Source organism: Erithacus rubecula (assembly GCF_903797595.1).
Source record: "Erithacus rubecula genome assembly, chromosome: 3".
In the NCBI taxonomy this organism is placed as follows: Eukaryota; Metazoa; Chordata; class Aves; order Passeriformes; family Muscicapidae; genus Erithacus; species Erithacus rubecula.
In genome coordinates this window covers 111,511,345-111,534,942 of record NC_136689.1, presented here as the reverse complement: position 1 = coordinate 111,534,942, position 23,598 = coordinate 111,511,345, and the positions used below count along the sequence as shown (strand labels likewise).

The window sequence follows — 23,598 nt, the reverse complement described above, 5'->3', positions numbered from 1 at the left end:
TCATCTCAAAACTACTTATGTAGATGGCTATTACTAACTTTTTTAGCCTAGTCTTTAAAGATTTGGTGGGCTGGTGTCTTTCACATATGAGAAATACAGTAGCTGTTTAAAATGTGACATGCCATTTGCTAGTTCTATATTTGCATATGTTTAAAATAGATATTAAAATATCTGATATTAAAATACCTGATATTAAAATAGGCAGAACAGGTACTGCTTCTACATTTACTGATATTTGCACTACATTAATTTATTCACTTCAGAGCTATTGTGCTGTATTGTATTAAAAGACAGACGAAATATTGCACAGAGAGGTTTCCACAGGGAAGATATATTTGTAAAGAAAAAAAGATCAGGTTTTAAATCTGCTTTTGGAATCTCTGAGGTATAACACAATCTTAGTTTTACCAGATTTTAGAGTTTTATTATTTAAGGGTTTTTAGTTTAGTTTGGTTTAATTTAATTTTTTTATTCCCTTGAGTTCTATTTGAAATTCATTTATAGTAAATGTACTTTTAATTTTAGGGTAGAGCAGAACACTTATTCCAACTGGATGTTGCTGGGAAAGTAGGAGATGTTGTGCAAACTCTACATCAGGTATGTGGTTATTTGATATCCCTACATAGTTTGTCACAGCATCTTTTGATTTTTAGTTCAGAGCTTTATTTGTTCTCAAGGTGAGAACCTTGGAGTATCTATTTCTAAAATGTGGACTGAACACAGCATCTAGTTCTGACACTGTCATAAGTGACCCATGTTAGCTTTTAGTATGCCAGGTGGTAGCAAGAAAAGTAGTAACATGGCAGTAGCAGTGAATAAATATGTCCTACTTTGAAAAGAAATAGTGATAGATCTTTTAGTATGCCATCACCAAGAATGCTAAAGCCCCTCCTGTTTCTGTTGACTTCTGAGTTGTAAGGGACATCTTTGTGCTATTTCACTTAAAGATCGTTTTTTAGCTTTACAGAGCTTCTTGTCTAGATAAGATGGGGGATCAAGCTGCCATGGTGAGTATCTGATTATTTCTAATATCCCTGCTTAATAATGAATTTGTGATATTACTGTTTAATTACTAAGTTCACATTGCATTTGAATCAGAGTCCATATTAATTTTTCTTTCCTTCCACTTTAGATAACTGCTATATTGCAGTCACGCTTGGCTAGAACTTCATTTGATAAAAACAGGTACATTTCTAATCACTTCACTTTCTACTGAGAAATAATTTTCATCTGGTTGGTTGATTAGTCAACTGCACTGATAGTTAGATGGTTGTTTGAGTTAGTGTACCTTCTCTAATTTAGAGAGTTACCTTTATATTCTGAAGTATCTGGAATGGAGTGGGAAATTCTGTGTTATGATGATGTGTTACTTTGTTACTGTGTCTCCAAAACATTTCATTTCTCCCTGAATTTGTTGCAATTGCACATCAGTATATGCCAAATAAAACTATAGTTTTAGAAAAGTCAGTTGACTCTGACACTAGAGCAGAATTGTAGCAGTTCCTTTCTAAAGTGTCTGCTAAAGTGGAGGTCCCATCAAAGAACTTTATTCCTATGCAAAATAGGCTTAGTGAAGTCCCCATTGTTATGTCCCAAGGCTGAAAGCTAACTAAAACCTTTCTAAATAATTTAAGGGTGCCTCTACCAAAGTAAGAACTGGAGGTAAACTTACTCCTTTTCTTCACTTGTAGATTTCAAAGCATATCTGAAACGCTGCATATGGAATGTAAAGCAGAAATGGTGACACCACTGGTGACTAATCCAGGGCATGTGTGCGTTAGTGATGCTAACTTGTACTTCCAGCCTCTTAATGGATATCCTGTAAGTGCCTCATAGATGGTCTTGCATACAGTGTGAGCACGCTGCCCTGCTGGTGGACAGTTTTAATTTTCTGTACTTTCTCTCTGAAATGCACATAGAGCATATCTCCAAGAAGACTATTTTCAATTATAATTAGAAGGTCATTAGTTTTCCTTTGATCTCTGCTGCATTCAGTGTGTCTCTTCCTCTGAGGCTTCATTCTGTGCTAACTTGCTGAAAGTTTACCTCCTACTGACAAAGCACAAAATGTCCTTTGCTCATTCTCTACTAATATTTGAAGACTACTATTTGTAATGTTTCATTTAAGATAAATTTCTCAATCTTACTCTGATTTGATCCAACTTAGTGAGAGCTTTATATACATGTAGTTTACTTTGGGAGCTCTTAGCTAGGTTTTCTGTTAAACTGATCATTTCTTTCTCTGGAGGAAAACAGAGTGCATGTTTAAGATGGATTACTGCTTTGGAACTTTGTCATAGAAATAGTAGTGATCATCTGAGCAGGCCACTGACTTTGCTATGATTCTGTGAAATACCTTTAGTGTGGACGTGGCAGTAGCATGATCACCAGAAAACTTTAATTCTCAGGTTATTTTTTTTTCCAATTTGCTTGTCAGCATGTAAGATTGGATCAGCAGCCCTGGTGCTACTCCAGCTGGGTATGACTGGTCCTGCAGGCTGGTGGAGCACAGTCTGCCCAAGGATGAAGTACCAAGCTAGACCCATCCTCTAATTCCCAATGCTGGGCTGCCAGTTCCCTCCACAGGGCTGAGGACTGGAGCATACCTCTAGTGCTCTCATCCCCTGGTGTCCTGTGGGGAATGAAAGGAATCTGTGCCTAATTTGAGTGCCCTAAGGATGAGGAAAAGACAAGCAGAAGATTCAGTGGAGTCAGGAGACTCAGACACATAATAAAGGGAAAGCTCTGAGTGCTCTGAAAGGAACATTGAGTTAGAGAGATCGTCAGAGAATGAAAAACGGAATTGGAGAAAGCGTGTTTGACAAAGGAAGAGGAATTTGGGTGTAGACTTTCTAGCAGAGCCTTTTACTATAGGTAAAAGGTAATAGTTTTAAACTAGAACAGGCTAGATTCAAATCAGATAGTGAAAATAAATGTTTTTTTTTACAATGGGGATGGTAAAACACTGGCACAGGTTTTTTGAAGAGGTGATGGATGCCCCATCTCTGGAAATATTTAAGGTTAGGTGGGGCCACACTCAGAGTAACTTGGTCTAGTTAAAGGTGTCCCTGCTCACTGCAGTGGGGTTGTACTAGATAGCCTTTAAAGGTCCCTTCCTACCTGAATTGTCCTGTGATTGTGACATGCTGTAGTCAGTCCAGGCACGGGAAGGGTGTTTCGGTGGGATGACGGTGCCATCCTGATTCCCCCCAGCAGGTGGCACCCTTGGCACAGTTTGCCCGGCAGCCCAATGGCTTCCTTTGAATCCCGCTCATTGTTCTGCTTCTCTGGTGCATGAGCATTGCTGCAGGCGACACACTGGGGATAATACACTGCTGCTTACTGATCCCTAAACTGCTCTGCTACTCTGGCTAAAAACAACAGCCAAGACAGGCTTCCTCTTTTTAACAGAACTGCTTAGCATCACTATTCCACTGCTAAAATTACATGGATGGATATTGTTTTCATATTGCTAATATCTATAGTCAAGGAAAACTTCAGATTGTCTGAGGAAAGTAGAGGAACATAAACCTACTAGAATGTCTCCATTTTTTCTTCCCCCTCCCTCATCCCCCACAGAAACCAGTAGTACAAATAACACTGCAAAATGTGCGTCGCATCTATAAAAGAAGACATGGGCTGATGCCACTGGTAAGCTCAAGTATTTATTTTACTGTCTTGCTGTATATATGGTTTCTTAAAGGGACCAGCTGAAACAGTCTGCATCATTAGATAAAAGCCATGTGTTCTTAAAAGCTCTGTATTAAATAGTGAACAGTACTCAATGATCCTTTCCAGTTTTTTAAGTGGTTTTTTTTTCCTATGTTGTCAAAAAGATGAAAACAGAGTGAATTCTGACAAGGATTAAAAACTTCTTTCATAAGCAGTCAGCACAGGAGAAGGGAGTACTGTTAGGGAGCAATTAATTCCATTTATCTCAAGCACCTATCACGGGATGGAATGAATTTCTCACGGTGTATTTTCTCTGGATTGATTAATGGAGGAAGTTTGGTCACTGCTTCATATTGAGTTTGATGTGGAATGATGATTCCTGCTGTACATGACTGAGGAATGTCAAGAGCTCTGCAGTGAAACCTAAAATGTGTGCTTTTGGTGTTAGCACTGAAATTCCAATCTTGTAGAAATCTTTTTGTCTCAAAACACATTTGAAACACATATACTTTTTTTTTTTTTGCCTAAGTGAATGTAGTGATGCAAAGAATTAAATGTCTTTTAGCTAGGGTTAATCAATCCAAACAGAGCCAATCTATTGGCTCAGTGTAAATTGAGTGCTGTTATGACTAGAAATAAAAAATTTGGCCTGTTAGATTTTGTGGGAAAAAATATAGAAAAATATAGAAAAAAATATTGCTACCCAATATAGAGTCATAAGTCTTAGATATTAGTAACTGGAACATTCTGTTAAAACCCACAAGTATTGCAGCTTATCAATAATTGCTCTCATTTGTTTTTTCCCCCCTTTAACATTGCAGGGACTTGAAGTGTTTTGCACAGAAAATGATCTGTGTTCTGACATCTACTTGAAATTCTACAGCTGTCAGGATCGAGATGAGGTCTATCGCCTTATTGCAAAATATATAGGTTTGCAGTATTTATTTATTAATGTAGTGTGTAGCACCCTGTGAAGGGAAATTTGTCTGGATTTTGCTCTGTTGATGTGTGTGAAGAATGAGAAAAATAAACAGATATATAAGCTGTAAAATATTTAATAGAAATAAGCCAAGATCAGAATGAATGTTGTGAAATTGCACCAGTTTGGTTGTGTTTGAAGAGTTGAGTGTGAAAGATGAGGTGGCATTATTGAGGCAAAACTAATTTTTTTTATTTGCAATTTTATATGCTCTGTCATTTAACAGTCCCTTTTCCCTCACTTAAAAAAAACAAAGCAAAACAAAAATCTAACAAATGAAACAAACAAAGCCTCAAAATGGTATCTTCAAAGCAAAGGATAAATAAGATCCACTCATCTAAATTGTGTTTTGCTGAAAAAATGTAGACTAGCTTGTGTGTGGATTCCCCAAGACCTCAGTTAAGACTCTCTTGAGAAACTTCCTGTAATAGTTGGATTACCAGTGCACACAGAGGTGCCTGAACTTTCCTCAGTCTTAGGAGTGGTTGATGAAGATTGCCATTCTGAAACAGGTGAATTCTCATTTCTCATGAGAAATTTGTATGCCTTAATTTATAGAAAGTGATGGCTATTTTTTTTGCAAATTGTGAACAGAAACTTCCTAAAATGTGTGTGTCCTGGAAAAAAAAGGAGAAAAAGGCTGATTTTTTTCTGTAATTCGAAATATTGAAACTCATATTGACTTGAAATATTGAAAATGTTTTTGTAAATATTGTGCTATTTTGTTATTGTACCAGGACTCTAGTTCTATTTCAATGAACTCACCTGAATATCAATTTTCATTTCACTCCTGCTTCACACAGAAAAATAGAAAGGCCACGAAGGAATGATAACTTTTCTTTAGAATTGTTTTAGTCTTCTAGGCTTTTCTTGGAAAAGGAAATAGATTCTGACATCATTTTCTCTGTTACACTGCTTTTTCTGGATAATCTTCTAGGGTGAAATTTCAAGGTGTAAATGAAAATGCTTATGATGTTGGTTCTTAGAAATAAAAAAAAGGGTGAGCCCTTTCTCTAAAAGTGTTTGTAGCACCTCAGCATCTCTCTGGCAGCAGAAGAGCCTCTCTTTGAAGAGAGGCTAACACTTTTTACTTGCAGAATTTAAAGTACTAAAGTGAAGGAAAGATTGGAATATGTCTTTCCACCCTTTGCTGAGCTAAAATAGAGGCCTTACATAATCTAATTCAAATTTCTTTCTTGCCATTATGCCATGTTTCCAGTCCTTCAATTCTACTATTCCAGGCACTTGCCTAGGTGCTGTATATTGAATCAATAGAAGAAAGTTTAAATAAATAACCCAGTTTTCCAGCAGCATACCTTGACACTACAGCTAATGAGCAGAGTAGAGCAGTTTGAATTTGTGAGTTCCTACCTACACTTTAAAGAGAAGTCCAGGTGTATAATTCCTACTTTCTTGAGTGTGAGTCAAGTTTTCTTTTTCTCTACCCACTGTTTCAGTGGATCTAAAATTAAATCCTGTTCATGTACATACATGACTTATTTCTACAAGTTATGGTTCGTGGATGTCCTTGGTGTCAGTAGGAAAATATATTTAACTTTTTTCTTGACTCAAGCAGAACTACTTCTAGAAATTTGAAATCTTAAAGGTTACCAGATTGCTGAGAGAGTTGTTCATGATCTGCAAATATTTTTCCATTCCTATCTAAATATTCATCCATTCTTACTGTGTTTGGTTTCAGCATTTGGTTTCAGCACTCCTTCTTTATGATTTTTTTTTTTTTTGGCCTAATGCAACTGAGACCCCTTGGCAGAGATAATAAAAATGTGTGATGTATGATATCTATAGCAACATGAAGTTGCCAATTAATTCTGACTTGTTCTATTGTCTTATAGTATTTAGTATAATGTTAATCACAGTATAATTTGGGGGCCAAACTCCAAACCTCACAACTCTTAATGTTTTATTTTACTTTATTTTAGAAAATCATATTGCAGAGCACACAGCTGAAAGTTATGTGTTGCAATGGCAGCGAGGACATATATCAAATTACCAGTATCTTCTCCATCTCAACAATCTGGCTGATAGAAGCTGCAACGATCTCTCCCAGTATCCTGTATTTCCTTGGATCATAGCAGACTACTCTAGTTCAGTGTTAGGTATGTATATATAAAAAAACATGTTAGTACATCATGACCTGCCTGAAATATGTGTGTGGGGCTTTTGCACTGCATAAACTTCATGTTACCTCAAATTAACCTGGTATTAGTGGTCTAGGATGGACTTGGTTTTGGGGACTTACCCCTCCCCTTTAGCTTAGGGGTGTAGGGGAGGGTATTTTATACACATATACTTATATACATATGCATATTTTATATACTTATATTTATATACATATATATAAATACCTCACCTTTTTCTGCTAAGTATTTCACTTCTCAGAGTGTGTGCCAAACATCTGCTTGATTGCTTTGCAGATCAGCAGTACTGAACATTCAAGGACTTTCTGTGATTCTTATAAATGGAAAAGAACCAGTAAAATGACTGGTTTTGATCTGTTGGCTTTTTTTTTTTGGGGGGGGGAAACAAGTTAGATGCACTGAAATGTGTAGAATCCAGGTGTTCTTTTATAATTCTTTGCATTGCAGACTGAATACAAGAGGCTGACAAGGCTTGTGCCTAAATAGGCTCCTTGATTAAGGTCTTAAGTGAAATTTGTGCTGGGATTTTGTCCTTTTGAGGATTGTGTCCCTCTGCAAGAAGCAGAATAGGGGCATCTTGTGTTATTCATCATCACCTCCTCAAACACTTCAATCTGATTGTATGGTGGAACTTAACTGTAGCCTGACAGAATGGTTAATGAGTAGAAAGAAGATGATACCAGCTGCTTTTGTGCATTTGGTAGAAGTACCTTGACTATGCGATATTACTTGTAAGAACTGTCCCATATATTAACTGTTCCTTCTTAAGCAAGAGGTATGAGATTACATGTACTTGGAAGGAAAATCAGTAGCCTTTTACAGTAAGACTTTATAAGATTGCAGTTAGTAGGGAGGGAGAAAATTACTGGAGGGATTCTTTGTTGGCTTTTGTTTGCTTTGCTGCTGCTTGGATAGGTTGGGAATTTTTTTTGTTTGTTTTTAAATGTTGATTAGAGTACATTAAAGTCTAGTAGAATGCTTGGAGTCTATAACCAAGCATTTGGTTTGGTTTTTTTTTTTAAGATCTGACAAAGCCTGAAACATTTCGTGACCTTAGTAAACCAGTTGGTGCCCTGAATAAGGAAAGGCTGGATAGACTTGTGGTATGTATATCTTGGCATTTATATACTGAATATTTTGTGCCTTGTACATATTGGCAATAAAAGGAGCTTTGTCCAGCAAGCTTTGGGAATTATGTCTTATGAATTACTGTATCAAAAATAAACTATAAACTTTATCAGAAGCAAACATACCTATAACCATTCCACATTTATTTTCCAGCTTAATTTCATCATAACTGGTTTTGTCAGTACTAATTTAAAATTATTTTAATCCATTTCCTCTCTCTAACTACCTTTTCATAAGTATATATTTTAAAAATAATATTTAAAAATAATATCCCAGAATCCAGTTGATATATATATATATGGTGACACTGAGATGCTATAAACATACGTGGATTTATGAAACTTCAAAACCCATGGATTTAAATGTATAATATAAAACACATGTTTGAAAGAAATAAGAAAGAATAATAGAAATCTTAAGTATTTCCATTTAAGAAAAATACTGCATTAGGGGGAGAGGACCTCAAAGAGAGGAAATTTGGATCTATGGAGGTCAGAGCACTAACTTGAAAATTCTGTATGCTTATAATAGTGCACCAAGTTTTTCTGTTTCTCAAGGTAGGCAGGCTTTCCTTTCATATGCTGTCAAACACATACTTAGGTCCTCAGTTGCTTGGCTTTAAATTATTTCTGTCAAATTATTGTCTTCTATGAAAAGTTAATTATTCCAAAATAATTTACAGAACATTGGAAAAAATATTAGAATAAAATATTAGAATAGAATAACTCCACTCTATCAATAAAAAAGACTTCAATGCTTCAAAATCATATAGGTTCATAAGATAGTGGAAGAGAAGGATATGAAGAATATTGTGTTTACAGTAACAGTAAATAAAGTCTTCCTGCTAAGATCTGACTTTGCTCAAACTGTTACTGACTTCATGCTTCCTGCAGTAAAAGTCATTCTGTTTATATTGTGATATATTTTAGAGTAATGCATAGAAGCTTCCAACAGGAAGTAATCTTCCAGGTTGATGGCAGTCAGAATGTTCTTCCATACTTTCATTAAACTTGATGTGAAACAGGAAAAGGAAGCATTTGTTTGCTCTCCTTTGAATTTGATTCACTGCAGTTATGTGCTGAAGTGGGAGAGGGAAAAAACACTGAATGCCTGTTAATTCTGGATGATCAGTTACTACAGTTATATTTCCATATTGATTTACTGCTCTAATTAAAGCTACAAGGATACTACAACCTAAGAGTTTGTTTTATCATTAGAAGAAAAATTGAGGGTGGGTGGTCCTAATCTATTTCTTTAAAAGAAGGTGTGTATGTGTTCTGTACTGAGGGAAAGCAGGAGTGCTGATTTGAAACAGAGGTTTCTTTCTTTCTTTCTTCCTATGTTGCAGACACGTTATCAGGAAATGCCAGAGCCCAAGTTCATGTATGGAAGCCATTATTCTTCTCCGGGTTATGTTTTGTTTTATCTCGTTAGAGTTGGTAAGACACTTTTTATATGCTCTCTGAGCAGACAGTTACCTCCAAAGCAGACAAGGTTTGGAGCAAGCTGATGCTGTTTTTCTTTCTCCTTAGCTCCAGAATACATGCTCTGTCTGCAGAATGGAAAGTTTGATCATGCTGACAGAATGTTCAACAGGTTTGTTTACATTTCGTCTATAACTAGGCTGGTTTTGTTTTCCAATATGCCTCAATGGGGAGTGCAAAGCCTTGAAAATATTTTTTTTAACAAATGTATGATTGATCTGTCTTATCTAGCATTGCAGAAACCTGGAAAAACTGTTTGGATGGTGCAACAGATTTCAAAGAGGTAAATGGCTGGAAAATTATTCAAATCTTCTCATCTGTGCTTAGCTTACTCACCTACTGTTGATTTGAGAGTGCTTAGCTGGAGTGTGTTAGGTTTTTTGTTGTTGTTTGTGCTTTTCAGTTATGTGGGTTTGGTTTTTGGGTTTTTTGTAAGGCTGATGACTGCATTTTATGGATTCTTTATTAATGTATATTAATCCTATATCAACTCAATGTTTGCTTATCTGTGCCTGCTTTCTGGCTTTTAGTTTAACAGAAGTATCATTGTGAATGTTAATGGAAATACATGGGAGTTACCAGAGTGTGGATTAAGGCTGAAAAGACAATTTTATGTGTTGTCTGCTGGAATCTTGTAAGGATTTGGCAACAATACATCTGGAGAGTTAAACTGTAGAAGTAGTGTCTTGGGTTTTTGAGCCTTGAGAAACCTTAACTTGTAGAATATGTTGAGAATCATCAACTGTCACATAGTAAATACTGTTAAACTCCTTTATCAAAGAAACCTTATTTAATACAGTGATGCTTTTAAAAAAGTAGTCTACAATTAATGGTTTGATATGGTGGTATTTAAATGAAATTTCATAATTTTAGTTTTATTCCAGATTTTAGTCTTGAGTCTTATTTGATGTCTTAAGAATGAGAAGGCAGCTATGCAATGACAGTTCTGAAGATACCCTTAGATATTATAGATTTATATGTCACATATTACTTGTTAAAAATGTGTGCCATTCTGAATTTAGCAGTTTAGCTCAGAGAACTGTCATGTAGGGAAAATTTGGAAAGCCTGCCCAACTTTAGGGTTTGACATATAAACTTTAATAACTTTCTTTCCTTTGAATGATCTGTTTAAGTGATCAAAACTTAGCTAATATTAAAACTTAGTTGTTTTTTCTTTGTTTTTCTAAATTCCAGTTGATTCCAGAATTTTACGAAAATGATTCTAGTTTTCTAGTAAATAGTTTGAAGCTGGACTTGGGGAAAAGGCAAGGTGGAAAGATGGTTGAAGATGTAGAGCTTCCACCTTGGGCATCAGGTAATAATAGTCAAATTTCTTGTATTATTAATTAATTCAAGATTGCTGGAATCATGACTCTTCCTCAAAAAATTCTATTCTGGTTTCTTCTAAATGATCTCTTTCTTTAAAGCACTGACATAAGTAGTAGGTGCTTTTAATTTTTATAAGAAAACTGAGATTTAGTGTCGGGTGTTTTGTTGGCTTTTCAAGAATGAGGAGGAAGAGATAGACCAATTCTGAATGGGATATTTGCCCTTTTAATTAACCTTTCTCTCATCAGGTCCTGATGATTTTCTTCAGAAGAGCCAAGAGGCTTTAGAAAGTCCATATGTATCAGAACATCTTCATGAATGGATTGACATCATATTTGGCTACAAGCAGAAAGGAAGTGAAGCAGTGGCAGCTCACAATGGTAAATACACATTTATAGAACTAGCAAAATGGGGGATGCTTCAATTAGGCAGGAATGGTAAATCAAAACATATCTGTAATGCTTATTTTGTTTTGAATGTTCATAACTGCTTTAAATGATTGATCCTTGTTGAAATAGTGACTTATCTGGTAGTATTGCCTTCGTGTTGATTTGCATCTTTGAGGCTGTGCTTCAGAGGGTGGACAAGATGATGGAAATGGTTGCACATCATGGTGAGGCAATATAGTATGGAATTAGTGTTTCCCAATTAAAAATGGGACCCTGCAGGGCCTCCAAATAAACATGTATGTAACCTTTCTCCACTGTAATTTCAGTGAGAGAATTGCAACACAATTTCCCCCTTCTCCTGAGAGATTTGGCAAGGGAAAGGATGGGCTAATGGGCTCCAGGTTTTTGGAGAAGGAATGAAGGAAAAAGTATGTGTTGATTTGTCCTTGTATACACACACAGCTGCATGTGAGACATTTCACTGTTTGCAGCCTTACTCTGAGCATGTATCTAGCCACTATGGGCCCTTCCAAAAGGGGATGTTGTTATGTGACTGCTGTGGAGATGTGTTTATTTACACCTAATAGTATTACCAATGATTAACTTATTCATCAGTCCAGTATTTTGTCTACCCATCAAGGGTATGTTACTACCCAACAAGGAAGCGCCTTCTTTTTAAAAAAGACTAGCAGATCAGATTTTTAGGGTGTTTATCCCAGAAGCCCTGATCCTTTTGAAGGATTGCAAGTAACAGAAAATGTTGAAATGGTTTGCACTTTAAAAGATAGAATAAATTAAGGAAGGAAACCTTCCTACAACAGTGGTGAGGGTAGGAATAAGTTCCTCATTTTGGTACCCATTACTATATTTTAGAATTGTAGGGTTTGGCATGCAGTCATACTGTGAGCATAAGTGTCTATTACAATGTACCACATACTTTAAATACAGCAAATCAGCATATAAATTATGGCACCTATATTTTTACCTCTCAAAGGAGAACACAAATGAGAGCACTTTTTATGCATGATGTGCTGCTTCTGCTGCAGTATGGATTTTTATTAGCATAATGAGCTGTAGGCATTTAAGTAGATAAGACAAGCAGAAGGGATCTGTTTATGAATGAACTTAGGTCAAAGTAAATATTCTTAAGCAGAGGCCTCAGTCATTTGCGTCATAGCAATTCACCTGGAAAGGTGAATACACAGATCTTTCTGATTATTCTTAATTGTTTTCTGTTTCATATCTGAAAATTAACCAGAGATTCAGGTATGCAGCTGTGTTTGCTTGCTTATTTGTGTATTTATTTATTATTTGGGTTAGGTATTTAATGAAGCTTAAGTAAGCAATCCTTCCCTTATGAAAGTACTGATTCCTTCTGAAACTTTCTGAAAATCTCTTGGAAGTCCTAAGCTTGTTCAGGTTAAAAAAAACCCCAAAAAACCAGTATTAAAATGTAAGCCCTCGAGCACTAATCCCTGCTGAAATAACTTATTGTGAGTAAAAAATGCAGCTCTGTTTATAGGAAGATGAAGAAAATGAGCCTTGTATATCTACATTGTACAAATAAACTTTTTTTTCCAGTGTTTCACCCATTAACTTATGAAGGAGGAGTGGATTTAAACAGGTAATTAACAAGAATCTGAATGTTTTTGTTAAAGCAGTTTGCAAAGTTTCTTAGTATCTCTCCAAGTTCTCTGCTGGCTGTAAAAGGGTCCATGAATGTACATGAATGGTGTTGCTCTTCCATTTTATATTCTCAAATATGCAGAGAACCAGCACCATGTTTTCAGTTTTAGTTTGCATTGAAAGATTGTTACTTAAGCATTTCTTCAGTCTGGCTTTTGTGAAATTGCTTCATTTTCAGTCATTAAGAATATTGTTATTTTACATAAACAAAGTTATGAAGCTGTTATATGATTGTAAATCTGCAGTGAATCAGTTCTAAAAGAATGTGTGATGACCTGTAGTGTTGTAGTAACTGCACATGCAGTTCCATGCTTTTGGGGAAAGGGAGGGGAAAAAAGTACTTGCATCCTTGGCTTAATTATATATCTTGCTTTGTAAAGTATTTTGGACCCCAATGAAAAAGTAGCTCTGCTGACACAAATCCTGGAGTTTGGACAGACGCCAAAACAGTTGTTTACAACCCCTCATCCTCAAAGGAAAATTCAGAAATTGAAAAGCTTGTCTCGAACATCTAGTCACAGCATTTCCATAGCTGAGTCTCCAGGTAAATGTTTAATATAAACTAACAATGTGAAGGATTTGTAATTTTGAGTAGTATCTTTCTCCCACAGGATCTCATTATACATCATTCTTGGCTACCTTCCCTGTAAACCAACTCAAGATAAATCCATGAACTAAATCTTAAAGAAAAGCAAAACTAGACCAGTTTCAAATTTGAAAATACAGGTGTTGCCCAGTATTTTGCCTTCTGTTCCAGTGGTCTCCTCTGGGACTCTTCAACTTCCACTTCTGAAACTGTGGGAGGGCTGTAATCCCTGGCCTTTCCTGACACTTTAAATTCAAGCTGATGTGAGAGCAGTTTCAGTGGCCATATCTGCAGCATTCTAAATGATGCAAAGATTTGTTTGGGTTTTTAACAGGAATGTCTTAGGGGTAATCAATTAATTAGCTTGATCAAAGTAAACCCTACAAACTTAGATTAATTATCTGATTTTATTTTTTCCTTTTCTGTGACTTGAATAAAAATCTGAAAGGAAAATTGTTTTCCCCTGTACTACTACCTACAGTAGGGACAGAGTTGACTGAATAACTTTCTTCTAGAAAAGGATTGTAATGCCCTCACAGGCTTCTGTTCAAGGCAAGGCTTAAACCATTTCTCAGAAACTAAGATGCTATTGTCTTCATAATGCATATAATGATTTAACTATAAATGAAAATTCAGCCCAGGTATCACATGGAAAGATTTTACTCATTTGATTGGCTTCAATTCACTTACCATTTGATGGCCTTCACATTTAAGTAGAAGGGTGACAATGAGTGCCACTTAGCATGGCAACCTGTAGCATCCAATGGCAAGAGGGGCTCTGAGAGTAGTATGAGGTGATAGTAATGGTCATGTGTATTTGCTGCCTAAGTTATTAATTCACACATCAACAGTTTCTCTTGGGTTTGACCTTTTTATAATCAACATCTAATTATATCAATTTTGTTTGCATTTATTATCCCTTAACTTTTGCAAAGTTGAAATCAAGTTGTGACACTCTTAACAGAATGCAATAGAATGATAAAAGCATATACTTAATTGTAGCAGTAAATGGCTTTTCTAGTTCTTTTCCATATGTAAAGCCCTTGACATTTCAAAGGACATCAAAACACTGCTGTAGAGTTTTTAGTTTTTCTTTTTTTGCTTGTTTGTATTCTGTTTTGGAATTGCATTCCGTAAAGTCTGCAGTTTAAAAGCACTAATTTGGTAAGAAAAATCCTATTTTTGTCTGTGTAAGCCTATGCAAATTCAGCAAGAGATTTGGGGAAAAGATTGTGATCCTGTCACTCTCTGTATTAGTCTAAGGATCTAATTCCTGAAGCTCTGCATGATTTCTGTAGTTTCATATTTATGTCAGCTACCTAGGTATTTGAAATATGTCTTATTATTTTCTATTTGTGATGGAATTTTATTGTGGCATTTTATTGCAGTTTCTCCAAATGAAGAATCATTTGAAGATTTGACAGAAGAAAGTATAACACTTGCCTGGAACAATATTGCCAAATTAAAATTAGATAAGCAATATAAAATTCACAAAGAGTAGGTACTATTCTTTTCAGTCAAAATTCTTCCACTGAATTGGGGTAGGGGATCTGTGTATCAATCTGAATGATGGATTAGGGGTTAAGGTAAATACCTTAAACCATCTCACCTCATTGTGAGATGACTTAGTGATTTGATTATGCAAGATCAATTTGAGTATATGATGGGTTATGAATCCAGAGAAAGTATTTGTCACTTGATTTTTGCTGTTGTTATTCCTTAACTCTAGATCTGTATAAGTTCATTATCACTTTAGTACCTGGTGCAGATATTGATTACTGTTCTCTAAAACTGATAACAGGAGCCAGATAAAGACACTTCCATTTTTTGTTTTTTATAACACCAGGAGGACACAACTTCATCCCATCAGATTTGAAGGGTTAAACACTTAAGTTGTTCCACTGTACACTTCCAGCTGCTGCTGCATGAGCAGTTTGTCAAGTGTCCAGCTATAGTTTTTCAGTTAATCCAGGTACCAAACTACTGTTCTGATGGATTTCTAGGGAGTCAGGAGTCAGCAGGGGCACTTTTCAGGTGAACTTTGAAAGTACCTAATAATGAACAATATCAGCTATATTTTAAAGAACGGGTTTTCCTTTGGTCCCATCTTTTGTCCTAGTGACTGGGCTGGTTAGGAGGATTTCTTACTGCCTTGAGTCCAACTACTGTCTTGGTGACTGTAATCCAATCTAGGAAAACATTATGTCCCTAAAACAAGGTAGTATTTGTAGTGAGAAATCTGTTACCAGATTGTTAGTGTTAGAGAAATCCTGATCCTGAAAAGAGACTCAAATTCCGGCTTCTGATCATTTTCATTACTTTTTTTTCTGAAGACTGCTGAGAAATAATAAGACACAGAGCTGTGTAACAGAACATTGGCTGTGCAGGATGCTCTGTGCTTCCTAATTCCCTGACATAAGCTTTATCTAAATTTAGTATCAAATTAAAGGAGAAAAAATATGCAAGTTTCAATTCCTGACACTTGAGGTATTTAGTATCTGCTTCCTGACTATTTGTAGCTAATCCAGAATTGGAAAAATTAAATGTAAAACCATTTATCCTCTCACATGGGCAAGTCCCTTCCGATAAAGATGGAGCTCTGACAGAACACTATGGGGATCCTGTCCTGGTGTTTCACATATTATGTCAAAGTATATTTTTGTCTCTAGGCAGATAACACACCACTGTAGTGTTTTAATCTCCTTGAGTGTCTTAGCTCTTACAGACCTCAAATAACAGATTTCAACTGTAGTCTATTGACAGTATGGTGGTTAAGTTTCAAAATCTGTGAAATCGCCCACAAGCTTTCTTGTATTAAACAGGGCAGTTACTGGAATAGCAGTCACTTGCAATGGATCTTCTGTTTTCACTACATCCCAGGGTAAGTATTGCACTGGTATTTACCACGACCTGCAGTGTAAATGCAGGTTAATGCGGTTTACTTTTAACAAAATGACATGAAACTGAAATATACATCTGATGTAATTAAATTGCTTAATTATATGAATTTGCTCGGTTTTAGATGATTTTGGCTCAAGCATTTCAATACTATCTAGTCTTGGAAGATAATTTCTGTAATAATACTAATGGATAATAATGGAAGTTTGTCCATTTAGATACCAGAGTTCTTTTAGAGTTTGATGAGCATGGGGTAGTCCATCTGTAACTGGTACAAAACAGGACATTTCCAGGCCCAAGTCACAAGCCTTATAAAGAGTTTTTCAGAGACTATGAGAAACCTGTGTCTGATTTTCATAGTAAGATATTTAAGTAGAAGCAAAATTATTAACTTCTAGAATATAAAATAGACTTATCTTCCATTTTGTCCCTTATCCTCAGATTCAACTTTGAAGATGTTTTCCAAAGACTCAAAAACCATCCAGAGAAGTGTGTCATTTTCAAACATGGTAAGCTGCTGTCAAAATAAGAATGAGATGACTGAGAATCTTCTGAAAGCTGCTCAGTGAGATGGCTCTTAGCATCCATCAGTGCCTCTTTTCTTTCCCCTGCCTACTCAGTTGTATTGTGTGTGAATAATTTAGCAGAGTGAATTGAGACTCTCTCAAGCCAGCAGAAAGAGCACATTCTGCAAACAAGGGAAGGAGCATTAAATGGTTACACTGGCTCTGTCCTTGATATTAAGGGAATAGCTTGTGATAGACAGAGATAGTCTGGCATGAGCAGGGGTGTCTTTCTGAGCAACCTTGAACTACCATTGGGACCAGAATTGCAAAGCTTAAATTCCACCCACATGCTCACATCCAGCACTGCCTTACTGCACCAAGTGTTTGAAGCCTGTGAGTCAGCCAGTGAAGGAAAACCAAGCACAGGGAGTGGAATCTGTGCTGGGAGAGAATGAGCCATCCTTCTTCCATGAGCAATGATCTCAGCAACTTGTGAACAACATTTTTCTCCTGCTCCTAAAAGAGTTGGGAAAGGAATTTGAATTTGATTTTCTGTGCTTGAGCTCCGTGGCCAGACCTGGCTTGTAAAGACAAACTCCCAGTTGTCATATTCAGTCTTGTTTGTGCAAGACACCAAGATATATCAGTTTTCTCTCTGCCATCATCTCTAGGGGGAACAATAGTGCCAAATGTGTTGCCAGACAGAAGCCATAGCATGCTCTGACTGGTCCCCAAGTAAGTTGGAGGATCAAGACCCTATGGTCTGCCATGGGACACACGAGCAGGTGAACCCAGATACCTCAATTCCTAATGCTTCGGCAAAGGGAAACTTGGGAACATCACTTGTTGGCACTGTGAAAAGGGAGTTCTTTGGCTGCTAAGCCAAAAGTCTGTTTTTCATGAGGAGGCCTTCTATACTCTTATTCTTCTCCCCTGTAGTTTTATTGCTGATCTAAACACTTACAGCAATGCTAGGAGTAGGGGTGTTTGCAGTCCAGCAGCTTACTCTTTTTCAAACAGACCTAAAACATGACCAGTAATGATACCAGGTAGAAGTACTGGGTTGATTGGTGGTTTTTTTCCTTGCTGCTTCTAGTAGCAGTAATGTAACTGAGCAGGTATCTGTAAATAATGCTTCTTGTTGAGAGTAGTAGGAATTAGACAGTTATGTTTGTTCTTGTACCTGTGATGGAGAACAAACATCAAAAGAATCTGCACTTTTAGTTTCTGCTAGCTATTTGTGTCTAGAATTGACAGCATCTTACAAGATGAAGAGCTGACCCAGTTACTTCTCAGTGAGGAATTACATACCATGTGCTTGAAATATGTATTTTTTTGGGAAGATCTATCAGTTTTGCATGTATTTCTGAATGTTTCTGCTACCTTTATTTATCAGAGATTAAGTATTCTTGATGTTCACTGTCTTGCCTCTAAGGTTTTTCTTGATCAGTGTTCATATAACATCTGTATGTTATTTTTGTAGAAGATTAAAATGCTTCTTGTTCTCCAAAAGCATGTTAATGTACTTGAATTGGATTTGAAATTGAGTATTACTTTTTTTTTTTTTCTTACAGGCTTTGTCATCTTGTATAATCTTACCAGGAGATACCACTGTCATAACTTCTTCATGGGACAATCATATGTGTGTATTTATTTCCTGTTGACTTTATTGAATTGCATGGAGTGCCTTGATTGTTATGTTTATGGTTTTAGATAGTGATACAGAAAATAATTTTGAAAGCACAGTGTCTGTATTTCTATTTTTCCCCACTAGATTTCTGTTAGAAACTACAGAAACAAAGTTACTCTATTTAGGAAAAAACACTTTAAGTTTTACAAAGTGTAATGCTTTTATAACCTTTCTCTGTTAGATATTTTTATTCAATTGCATTTGGAAGACAGCAAGATGTCCTATTGGGCCATGATGATGCAGTCAGCAAGATCTGTTGGCGTGATGGGCACTTATTTTCTGCATCTTGGGATTCCACTGTGAAGGTTTGTAGATGGGATTGTTACAGTTGCATAAGTATTTACAGCCAGCACTTTGTAATGTTCAGCCAGCCAAATGCTTTGGGGTGGATGTTCCTGTTGTACTAGGGTAATAACCTGGCTACCATCACAGTAAGTTTTAGCTCAACTGTTTCAAAGCATTTTTCAAGAAATTTCATTCATTCTAAGTTACTGTTAAACATGAGGATTCTAAAGAGGAACTGTATTTGTTGGAGGAACTGGAATGTTTTGTGACTTTGGCAATTCTGTTTCCTGGGTGGAATAGACTTCTGAAATGTTTAATAATTTTGTAGTTTACATTCTTCAGCTAAGAGGACCAGAAACTTGCTAATCTAAAGAGCATGTCTACAGCTAGGTGGAAAGATAATTTGGAAGCTAGAGACAGGAAATAATTTCCCCAAGCCTGCTGTGTATGGCATTTTTGGTAAGTACACATTTAGTGCAGTGATATACCCATTCTTAGGTAGGCCCTGAAGGCTGTCTGCAGTCAGCAGAATTGTGTTCACCATGTGGCTCTGCTTAGGGTAAAGGAGTTCAGGTGCCATTTCTTGCTGTGAAAACAAGCAGCCCTCCTTGAAGTGTGAGAGTTCAGCACTGAAGGAACTCATCTGGGGTTATACTGCTGCTTCCTTGAACAAACTAACTCTGTGTTGTAGGTGTGGCACTGTCCTGGAGAGACCTTGAGCAATAAAAAACACCACTTTGAACTGCTTGCACAGTTAGAACATGATGTTAGTGTAAGTATGTTGATACAGTATCTCAGAATAAGAAAATTAATTGATGATTTGAATAATGATCTAGTGGTAAAGCACAAAGATGGGGTTAAGGGCTGAGGGGTGTATTTTGGGAAATGGGTGCAGGGGCTTTTTGTTTTGTTTTGGGATTTTCACTATCTGATGGTTCTGCACTGGTGTTCCCTGGTTCCTGGGTTGAAAGGTCCATTTCTTGGGACTGAAACACAGTGTAAACAGAGGTTTCTTAATTTGTCTTGCTCAGCTTGTATGCACAAAATTCCAATGGGGGGCAGGAAGGATTGGGTGGTTTTTACTTGCTTCTTTGGTTTTGAAAACAGATTAGTCTTTTTTCAAGTGTTTTGATTGTTACAACTCCCCCATAATATAAGGCAAGCAAATGAAAAAGAAATCCTGAGTTGTTTACCATGCTATCATGGTAAATATCTTAGTGAATTTCACTGTAAATATACAAACACATTATGTGCAATGAATCATAAATGTGTAACTGCATACTTTTATTTATAGCCGCTAATATCACTCTAAAAAGATATTTGGAATGACTGTGTTCTAAACCTTCCTATGAGTTAGTTTTTTAATAGGTCACAATGTTGGCAAATACTGAAACAGTTCTGGTAACATTTAAGAACTGTACCCAAGAGGACTGGAAACAACTGATGGGTGGGAAGCTTCTTAAAAGTGAAAATTTTACCCTTAAGGGGGGAGTCTGGCAGTTAGATGGGGAATATTGGTACTAAAAACAATCTGAAATGTCACATAGCATTTCTGATTCTGCAAAGCAAAAGCTTTTTTAAATATCTTCAAAGTGACCTATTTTTTCTTTTTATAGTTTGAATTTTTCATACTAAGACTCAATTAAGGATGTTGAGATTTAAATTCAAAGCTTTTTGTAAATAAAATACCATCTTAGGAACAATGGGCTTGTTTTGTGTATGTTTAAAACCTGTCTTAAGATGGCTCACATGAAAGACTAGGAAAAATCACTGGATGTTTAACTTCCTAGGTAAATACAATCGACCTTAATGCTGCAAATACCATCCTGGCATCTGGAACCAAAGAGGGTACCATTAGTGTTTGGGACATTACTACAGCAACAATGTTGCACCAGTTGCCATGTCATTCTGGGACTGTATTTCACACTGCTTTTAGTCCTGGTATGTTGGATTTCAGTTTTTAATATGCACTGTTGGAAGTTTCAAGGGGAATCTTATTCTTGATACCATGTAATGTATCTTTCTTATTGGAATTACTGCTTTAAGGGGGATGGTGAGATGTTCTGGATTGTCATACATCTCCTTTGTAAATAATTTAATTGTACACAAAGCCATGCTAGGCTGTAGACCAGTGGTCTAGACTCTAAACCAAGCTTGTTTATCTTTGCTTGCCTTAGATTTCCATTTAAATTATTTTAATTTCCATTAAATTATTTATAGATAAGTAGGTCAGGCAATGTCACATCCAACGTGCTGATCACAGAGTGCTTTGGTAACTAGAACTGAATGTCTGAACATGCTTTTTGTTGTTGTTGTTGTTTCTTTTGTTTGCTTCCTTCTTTTGTACAGACAGCAGACATCTACTGAGTGCAGGGGAGGACTGTTGTTTTAAAGTAATAGATGTACAAACTGGAATGGTCGTATCTTCTGTGACCACTGAAGAGCCACAGAGGTAATGCTGAGAACATGCAGGTTACAGAGCTGGGTGGAGATGGTTGGTGACAGCAGAGTAATACTGGGAACTTTGTTTTTTAAATGAGTGTTTAGACTGCAAAGACCGGCATTTTAGCATGCTGTGTGCATTATGATCAAGCTTTCCAAACTGAGGCAAAATCAAACAGATTTCTAACTAAATAACTTTTCAACAACTTTGATGTCCCTTAAAGATGATGACAACTGTAGCTAAACAGCTTTTCCAGCAGCTGAGCTACTGAAATGTCCAACAAGTTGAGTTTTCTTACTTAAATCATCTCCATCACTAATACTGGTTTTTTGGGTTTGTTTTGGAGGGTTTGTTTTAATGTTCTCTTTTTATTTTGATAGTCTTAAAAAAAGATTGGATTTTAAAATCAAAGACCGATCACCTTTTTCCTCCAAGTGAAAAGTATAGTTATTTATGGTTTTCAGATAAACAGATGTAATGCTTAGTTACTGGAGTAAAAATATAGCGGCTATACATGGAATACACTTGTTTGGGTTTTTTGTGGGTATACATAAATACATATGCATGTTCACATATCTCTTTTCACTAGTTATTTACCTGAAAGTCATCTTTGCTTTTTAAGTGATGATTTCAGGAGTATGAAGTGGCAGAAGTGGAAGTGATGAGAGCTCTGGGACATCACACACATGTATAGCTGACTGGGCCCTCTTCTGTTACGGGATTATGTTTCATACTCTGCCAGGGGAAGGCCTGGCTGGATCCAGGGCAGTCACAGAACCAAGTTTGGGTCATGACTCTTTAAAATAATTTGGGAAAAATCTTTCTAGAAAGACTGTGTTAAAAGGTAGTTTTCTTTTGTTTCATATCTCTATTTCCAGTTATTTTTTTGACCTAGTTTGGAAATATTTGGCTGTTAGTCATCATGCAAAAGCTTGACATGAACTAATTTCAAACTTACTTGCAGATGCTTCAAATGGGATGGAAATACCATCTTATCAGGATCTCAGTCTGGTGAATTACTGGTTTGGGACCTTCTTGGAGGAAAAGTTACTGAAAGAATCAAAGGGCATACAGGTATGCCTGAACTATTCCCATTCTCAAAGTGAATGTGAGATTCCCATTTTCCAGCTCTTTTAGTACTGAAAAGTTTGAGAGTCATTTGCTCAGCCAGCTTGCTGTTCCTGATGTCAGCTTTACCTGAAACACCAGAATTGAAAGTAGGTCCATGTCAGCCTCATAGGAAATCAAATAAGAATAGAGGAATATTGTTTTGTACAAGAATGGCCAAAGGGAAATTACTTTCAATTTTTTCTAATTCACACAGCATTTCAAAAGTCGACATTTTTCTACCTCCTTGGCCCTTAAATATTGTATAGCCTGTACCACATGCTTTGCCACAGTCTGTCCATGCTGAGTCTAACAATAAGTTCTCTAGTAAACTTGCTTTGGATGGGAACATATAGGCTGGTTAAATATACCTATATAGTCTCAGTACATCAGCAACCAGCATGTGTAGAGAAAAACTACCTAAGTTTTGTTAAGTTTTTAAGGCTGTCTAACTAAGAACAGTTATTTCAAACTTCCCTACTGTAAGTTTTACTCTGAAACTTGACCTGTGGAGAAATCATTCTGTAGTTGGGGACTTTTCAGAAGTGGGTTTCTAAGGCATATGCAACAAAATGTGAATACACCTTTAACATGAAAATTCTAAACAGCAGAGTGAAAAAGTTCATTCTCTGTGAATGCCTTCCTTAGTTGCCATCTGCATTCTGTACTGCAGTGATGTCCCTCTAGTACCAAAAGTCAGCTGAGGCAATGGAACATGAGATCATTACTGTGAATAAGAGCAGCTACTTAGAACCCTACTAAAATTCCTCTTAGCATATACGGTGTCAATGTAACCCAATGATCAGGCTATGCTAAACTCCCTCAGAAAGATCTGTTCTGTCATCCTGAGTACCACACTCATTTGCTTTGGATTTCCTTGTTTGTTATTTTGTTTCCCAGGTGCTGTAACATCCATGTGGATGAATGAACAGTGCAACAGTGTTATTACAGGAGGGGAAGACAAACAAATCATGTTCTGGAAACTGCAATACTAAGTGCCTTTCCCTCCAGTCATTTAAATGAACTCTAATTTTAAACCAAACCTTTTAAAGGAACTTAACCGTGTGCAATGATGGCTGATGAAGTTCAACCAGATAGGAAGCTTTGTTCAACCACAACTTTCTGTTATGGTGACTTCACTGACAGCTCTTAACTTCAATAGAGTATGCATTTGTTTTTCATGGACTATCATACTGAAATTGCTTGTGTAAAATTATATCTGATATGAAATTAAAGACTTATTTTTCTGTAACTAAA

General features: G+C 36.4%; 1 protein-coding gene across 2 annotated transcripts in view; it reads left to right on the top strand.

Annotated features, from left to right (window-relative positions):
- Window positions 1-23,598, top strand: part of NSMAF (neutral sphingomyelinase activation associated factor) — a 38,977-nt gene extending 15,379 nt beyond the window's left edge. Inside the window, exons 7-31 of one of the 2 annotated variants that reach the window (XM_079302701.1) lie at window positions 526-597; window positions 960-1,007; window positions 1,133-1,185; window positions 1,692-1,821; window positions 3,580-3,651; window positions 4,494-4,602; window positions 6,592-6,768; window positions 7,834-7,913; window positions 9,287-9,377; window positions 9,471-9,534; window positions 9,654-9,705; window positions 10,617-10,737; window positions 11,000-11,131; window positions 12,722-12,764; window positions 13,207-13,370; window positions 14,801-14,909; window positions 16,235-16,293; window positions 16,752-16,819; window positions 18,391-18,458; window positions 18,688-18,811; window positions 19,483-19,563; window positions 20,582-20,732; window positions 21,141-21,243; window positions 22,199-22,308; window positions 23,242-23,598. In XM_079302701.1, coding sequence (XP_079158827.1) covers window positions 526-597; window positions 960-1,007; window positions 1,133-1,185; window positions 1,692-1,821; window positions 3,580-3,651; window positions 4,494-4,602; window positions 6,592-6,768; window positions 7,834-7,913; window positions 9,287-9,377; window positions 9,471-9,534; window positions 9,654-9,705; window positions 10,617-10,737; window positions 11,000-11,131; window positions 12,722-12,764; window positions 13,207-13,370; window positions 14,801-14,909; window positions 16,235-16,293; window positions 16,752-16,819; window positions 18,391-18,458; window positions 18,688-18,811; window positions 19,483-19,563; window positions 20,582-20,732; window positions 21,141-21,243; window positions 22,199-22,308; window positions 23,242-23,336 — 2,376 coding nt within the window. In that variant the 3' untranslated portion in view covers window positions 23,337-23,598. Of the gene's footprint in view, window positions 1-525; window positions 598-959; window positions 1,008-1,132; window positions 1,186-1,691; window positions 1,822-3,579; window positions 3,652-4,493; window positions 4,603-6,591; window positions 6,769-7,833; window positions 7,914-9,286; window positions 9,378-9,470; window positions 9,535-9,653; window positions 9,706-10,616; window positions 10,738-10,999; window positions 11,132-12,721; window positions 12,765-13,206; window positions 13,371-14,800; window positions 14,914-16,234; window positions 16,294-16,751; window positions 16,820-18,390; window positions 18,459-18,687; window positions 18,812-19,482; window positions 19,564-20,581; window positions 20,733-21,140; window positions 21,244-22,198; window positions 22,309-23,241 lie in introns of those variants that run through there. The other variant, XM_079302702.1, reaches the window with a different exon arrangement.